Source organism: Ochlerotatus camptorhynchus, unplaced genomic scaffold, assembly GCF_037179485.1.
Source record: "Ochlerotatus camptorhynchus isolate MF236.1 unplaced genomic scaffold, CSIRO-AGI_Acam_v1.1 ptg000443l, whole genome shotgun sequence".
NCBI classification, from domain to species: domain Eukaryota; kingdom Metazoa; phylum Arthropoda; class Insecta; order Diptera; family Culicidae; genus Ochlerotatus; species Ochlerotatus camptorhynchus.
Window position 1 is genome coordinate 1,716,539 of NW_027040929.1, and position 6,974 is coordinate 1,723,512.

Here is a 6,974-nt window from a genome sequence, read left to right on the forward strand (position 1 = left end):
GAAATAGTTTTGTGATCCCAAACCCATATATTTTCAAGATTTGTAACTAATACAAAAGTATATCCCTGATACAGATTGTAAGCATAAATTCTTCGAATTCAAATGTTAATAAAAGTTAACGATTTAGATCAATTATAAGATAAAAGATAAAATTGCAATATCCTTCCTGGACAGTCATTTCATCAAAATTCTAGTACATTAATATAAAAAAACAAATAAGAATTTTAATACTAATAGTATGTTTGACTTAGACGTGATCTGGAGTTTATGAAACTCATATATGTTTACTTTAAGAATACTAACCTTAGATTGTAAGTTTGATTAACCTTGTGTTTGTTTTAGTTTGTGTATTGTGCGTGTAGTTTTTTTTTTAATGTTTGTTTTCAAGATGAATAGAAATAAGTTCATGTTTTAGGATTAATTAAATATTTATATAATAAATCATATTTCAAACCTCCTTCTCCCTTTCCCCATCCAAAAAACTGTAAATCTCCACTAACCTCGAGACGACCGCGAGTAATCGGTTCAATTCCTTTAACTCTAGATTTAATACATTATTCATGTATAATGCAAATGATAACTCGGCTCTGTAAAGTTTATTCGATTGAGCCTGTACAAATAAATTAATATAAAAAAAAAATGTTTGACTTAATCAAGAGTTTAAAAAAAAACTCCTCAAAATAAATAAGCCTTCTAAAAAAATATGGACGAAATTTTGTTCAAATTAATTTAATGGACTAAAAAAAAATTTCGACAAGTTTTTAATCTCCTGGTCTTCAAGATTCGTTATTCAAGATCTTAGGAAACTTACCTAGATTCTGAGATTCACAGCATTTCTCGAGAGAAAAATTGTTCGAGATAAGAAAGTAAGAAAAAATTAGGAATCAAAAATTTCGAAAAATCTTGACATGTGGCAAAAATTGTAACAGGTTTTTAAGATACTGAACAGAACAGAACATTTTTTTAATTTTAAAACTAACTATCAAAATCAAGATTTAACTATATTTCTAATCGAAAGGAATACACTTGAAACTTGCATGATTTTGTTCCTGCTTATAACTAGGGGGCTGTTCATAAACTACGTAGACAGTTTTTTTTTGGATTATTGACCCCCCCTCCCCCTGCGTAGACAATTGTCCATACAAAAATTTAAAAATTTGTATGGGCCGTGGATAATCGTCAACCTCCCCCCCCCTAAACTGTCTACGTAGTTTATGAACAGCCCCTAGATAGTAATTTAACTTTTTTTTTACAAAAGTTGGTATTTTTTTTAATATTTTAAATTTAGTTAGTTGTGGTTAAACCCATTTGGTATCAATTTATTATTTACATGTACATTGTACAGGAAAGAGCTTTTTCAAGTTATTTATTTAATCAAAAAATACACACAAAAAGCACGTAATTTCTTATGTACTGATTCATGCAAACTATCCTGCAGCTGAATTCCGGGCATACAATTCATCGAAACGAAAGAAATTTATACATATTAGGTATATGCAGAAATTGAAATTTCTGCCCGGAATTTAGCTGCTGGAGTGCAAATTTGTGACAATATAGCTAAAACACCAAGGCACGGGTCTTTCCTATAGAGAATGTACAAATATTACCATTAAATCAAGATTCATCATTCAAGATTCCATCTGATTCCATTAGCGGGAAAACTTTTGAATACTTTTTTTTTCAATTCTTTATTAAACAGATTTTTAGCCTTAGGCTAGTTCATCTCTAACTTTTGAATACTTTCTGATCAACCTACAACCTACCCAGCGAATCCAAACACATAAAGCAACCAACGATACAGACAAAACGGTTGCTACGACTACCATGACAAACTCGCTCTATAACATAGCTCGATCCAAGTGGTAAAAGGATAATGATATATTGCTTGCCTGCTTTGTTGCAATATGCACGGATGAGGACATTGCTTGAACTGAATCGAGAAAAGACATAACAAAAAAAATTCCCATTAACACACGTGTATAATCTTCGGCTCTACTTCGTGAAGCAGTTTTCCAACAATTTGCTCATTTCCTTCTACCGCCCCGAGTGAGTTGTGTCGCACGGGTTGCTTGTCATGAAAAAGAACGAAGAAGATTATATCATTTTGCTTTGCACTTCTGACATAGCGTTATTAATCGGTTCGTTGATCGCTTGTCATTTTGTCATTTGGAGATATTTTTGATTCCTTGAACCTACCAAATATCCAGTGAACTTTACTAATATCTTGGACTATATGGAAATCTTTCGAATATTTCCTGATGTCTAGGAAGGATGTTTGAAAGAATATCCTGTTATTTATGCTACGTTTCCTGAAAATCTACAAAACTTAGGTTTTACAAAATTTCCTCAACTTCTATGAAGTTCCTTGAGTTTATTGCAAATTCCATATTTTTTTCCATTTCTTTAAACTCTACAAAGATCTCTGAACATTTTTGCACTTCTGGAAAGCCACCTAAGACATCTACAAATATTCTTGAACACCTAGAAAGTTCCTTGAATTCAGCGAAGTTCCCAAAACCTCCAAGACGTTCATGGAGCTTTTTTGGAGTAAGATCTCTGAAAAACTGCAACGAAGTTCCCTAGACTGAAGCGAAGATCCCTGAAGTTCTTAGAAATGTATTGAACTATTTTTAGATCTTTTAAAAAATTCCCTGAACATTTTCAAAATTCCTTACACTTATATGAAGTTTTACGCAGCTCCTCAAAATGCTACGAAATTCGAAAATCTTCTACAAAGTTTGCTGTTGAATCTCCACAACTATTCCAAGTCCATGAGGCTAAAAAAACTGAAATTATGTAGAGGTTCCCGAACAATAATGAGCTTCCCTGAAATAAAATAATGTTCCTTTAACTTCTACGAAGCTCCTCAAATTAAAATGAATTCTCTACTTCTACGCAGTTTTCAAAACTTTTCCAAGTTCCTTTTTGCTACGAATTTTTCTGAAGGTCTATGAATTTCCCAGAATTTCTACCAAGTTTACTTAATTTCTACGATCTTCCCTGAACTTCTATTTGAAGTTTTACGAAGTTTCCACAAGTTAAAGAAAAATTCCTGGACTCATGGATAATTTGTAGAGCCTGAAGACGTCTTATTGCCATCGATTTGATATACTATAATTTCTCGAAATTGTTTCTTCTAGTCCAGAACATAACAAAAGTGATCAACATAAAGGAGTTTAAAAAATCTTTGTTGGTGGTGCAATTTTATCACTGTTGAATAGTGGCATTGAACTTAACAAGCTTCACAAAATACCGGTGAGTCAAAAACAAACACCAAAAATTCTGGAGGGGGCCTGGCCCCCCTGGCACCCCCATTAGTTATACCAATGGGTATAATGGAGGTATCTAGTTCCTTTTCACATCCAAATAATAAAGCTGCATTTGATTCAATATATTTTACAATTCACATGCATACTAAAGCAGCAAAGCGAAAGAATTCTGAACAAATCAACTCACCATCCGGAAGAACTTTGCCGCATGTACAACTTTGACGATGACAGTAGCTTTCTGACCTTACAAATATTTTACATGCACACTAGCGCCGCATACCGACAATATTCTGAACTATTTACTGTTCACCAGCCAAAAAGCTTTGATCTCCTAAACAATTTTGCTGAAGACAGTAATTTTCTAGCTGTTCAGGATCTCGAGTTGTAGCATATATGAAGATTGCAGTGAGAAAACTCTGAACTACTGTTCACCAGTCAAAAAACCTTGACCTCCTGAACAACTTTGCCGAAGACAGTAACTTTCTATTTGGTCAGGATCTCGATATATTTTATACGTGAAAATTTCACGTGTATACTAGCGCCGCGTAGTGAGACAGTTCTGAAACATTGTGCACCAAAAATAGGCTTCAATCTCCTGAACAACTTTGTTCAAGACAGTAACTTTTTATCTGGTCAAGATCTCGAGATATATCACAGGCGAGAATTTCACATTTCACTAGCGCTACGTAGTGAGAAAATGTTGAACAACTGTCCACGAGCAAAAAGTTTATGTTGAACAACTTTGCCCACGACAGTAATTTTCTATCTCGTCAAGAACTTGAGATATTTTATATGCGAATTCCACATGTATACTAGCACCATGAAGTGGGAAAATTCTTAACTACTGTGCACCAGCCAAAAGACCTTGACCTCCTAAACAACTTTGTCGCAGACAGTAACTTTCTATCTGGTCAGGATCTCGAGACATAGCATATGCGAGAAAGGCACGTATATACAAACGCTGTATAGTGAAAAAATCTGAACTATTGTCACCCGACAAAAAGATCTTGACTTCCTGAAAAACTTTGCCGAATACATTTACTTTCTATCTTTCTATAGTAGCGCTACGTAGTGAGCAAATTCTGAACTACTGTCCACCAGCGACAAGGCTATGATCTTCTGAACAACTTTATCCCAGACAGTAATTTTCTATCTGGTCAGGATCTCGATATATTCCATGTTGTAATCAATTAAGTCAAATCCCACGTAGTACGGACACTGTTGACGCACTAGAAGGACTTTCTTCACTAGTAGTTAACTAGCACCGAGACGAACTCTGCAGTAATAACTGCCCAAAACTGAGCCATCGATCACTAAGTCCCTTCTTACGGGGGGACTTTAATGCACACTCGATCACTTTGTGATCGACCGACCAGAGAAACAGACGACGTAAGTTCTGTTTCCTTCAACGTATATTTTGTAACTGTTGTAAGTATTCCGGATACCAACGGGATCAGATTTGCGGCACACGCTTCTTGGTCAATTCCCAGTGATTCAAGCGATTATCCGATGTCTCCTTCCAATTCAAATCAGGAACCGCTTGAAGATTACTTAGGAAGTGTCCTGGAGTCAAGACGTCAAGGTCGGTGGGATCCTCCGGAATTGGTGTGAGGGGTCGAGAGTTAAGACACATCTCGACTTGCGCCAATTAGGTCAGAAGATCTTCATAAGCTATATTGACATTACCGATCGTCTTCAGAAGGTGTGTCTTCGCCGATTTGACTGCGGCCTCCCAGAGACCTGTGGTGCCCGGGGCGGAATGAACTTCCACGAGATTTCGTTGGATGAAAACCAGTCGAAAATTTGTTCACGATCGGAAGTTTCGACCTTCAGCATGCGGTAGATCCTGTTAAGGGTATGCGAAGCACCTTTGAAGGTAGTTGCATTGTCGGAATGGAGTTCGACGACCTTTCCTCGACGGGTGACTAGGCGACGGAGTGCAGCTAGAAAAGCAGTGGTTGTTAAGTCGCTAACCAGCTCAATATGGACAGCCCTGGTTGAGAAGCAGACGAAAATTGCCACGTACACTTTGGTGGGGCCACGCTTTCGAATTGCAGACTTTACGTAGAATGGTCCACAATAATCTAAACCGCACACGGAAAACGGATGCGTCGGTGAAACTCGCGATACCGGCAGATCGGCTGTGCTCTGCTGGACTAGAGTGGGCTTGGATCGGAAACAAGTGTGGCATTGGTGGTAAACGGACTTGACAAGATTTCTACCGCCGAGGATCCAGAACTTCTGGCGAAGAGTGGCTAACAGGAGTTGTGGACCTGCGTGCAGTAGTCTTACGTGGTAACTGCTAGTCAGCAGAGCAGCTAGCGGATGTTTGGCGGACAACGCGATTGGATATTTGATCACGTCGGACAGCGCGGCATTACGTAGACGACCACCAACGCGGAGAGTACCGTCTTCATCTACGAACGGTGTTAACCACTTCAGTGCTGATGACTTGGCGACACGGTCGCCGTTTGAGAGATCTGACAGCTCCTCAGTGAAACTATCGCGCTGTGCTAAACGGCAGAGTAGTTGTTCGGCGTATTGTAGCTCGGCAGCGTTCAGTGGTAGAACGGAAGATGATTTATCTCGGACGTTCATGTTCAACGTAGGAGAATGTTTAATATTTGGAATGGTAATTTAACACTTAACTAATTGGATTGATATTTACAAATCTTATTCCTATCTCCAACATTCCGGCCACCTTGAAATATGGAATGTTTCAATGTTTGTTAATCCTACTATTTACAAATTCATTCCCTTAAACTATTCACTGTCGAGGCTCCGATTCCGCATTATACCGTATTCGCTGGCTTAATGGTGACCGTATGATCATTATTCCCAGATTGATTCAACGGACGTATGGGATGACGGTAGATTCCTCGAAGTAGACCGGGCACAAGAAAAAACACCAGGTAGATCATTCAAGGCAAATATATATACTTGGACCTGCAATTACCTGTGCAATGCACAGGTGCGCATCGAGCAATTTCTCCCATAATGGGTTGCTCTACCTGGCTAGTTGATTGATGTAGGTTGTGACGAAGGAAGTAAGGCGATTCGTGCTACGGAACGCACGACTTCCTTAGATGAGGCTGTGCGGAGAGTCACCACCCGGACGACGCCATCTTTTCCAGGATTAAGCTTCACGATTTTCCCCAGCGGCCAAGTGTGCATTGAAGTCCCCCCGTAAGAAGGGACTTAGTGATCGGTGGCTCAGTTTTGGGCAGTTATTACTGCAGAGTTCATCTCGCTGCTATTTAACTACTAGTGAAGAAAGCCCTTCTAGTGCGGCAAGACGTCTATCGTCAACAGACACCGTTTACGCGGTTTCCATTTACATTTTCCCTATTATCCGTATTTTTTAGATGTTTACTGTAATCAAAGTTTAGCTTGTTTAGATCAAAAAAAGTTGTTTGAGGTTTCAGATCAATTGGTAACTCAGCAACAAAATGGCAATGGAAAACTCATGTGTGTTGTACAAATTACAACAGCGCGAGTAACGCAGGGTTAATAAGGCGGTAATTATCATATTTAGAGAAAATCTACTTAAAATATACTACGTTATAGAAGAGAGAAAAATACAATTGAGGTTCGATTCCCGTTATGGTCTAGGACATTCTTCGGGTTGGAACTTTTCTCGACTTCCCTGGGCATAGAGTATGCTTGTGCTTGCCGCACAATATACAAATTCAGGCATTGGTTGGC

The 6,974-nt window shown here is 38.3% G+C and overlaps 1 protein-coding gene across 1 annotated transcript; it reads right to left on the reverse strand.

Moving 5' to 3' along the window:
- Positions 1 to 4,964: 4,964 nt before the first annotated feature.
- Positions 4,965 to 5,867, reverse strand: LOC135711805 (uncharacterized). The gene has a single exon (XM_065234759.1). The coding sequence runs from the start codon at positions 5,865 to 5,867 to the stop codon at positions 4,965 to 4,967; it is 903 nt and encodes a 300-aa protein (XP_065090831.1).
- Positions 5,868 to 6,974: the final 1,107 nt, after the last annotated feature.

Excerpts from the sequence above, each read along its gene's own strand:
- LOC135711805 (XM_065234759.1), bottom strand. The coding sequence starts at position 5,867 with ATGAACGTCCGAGATAAATCATCTTCCGTTCTACCACTGAACGCTGCC.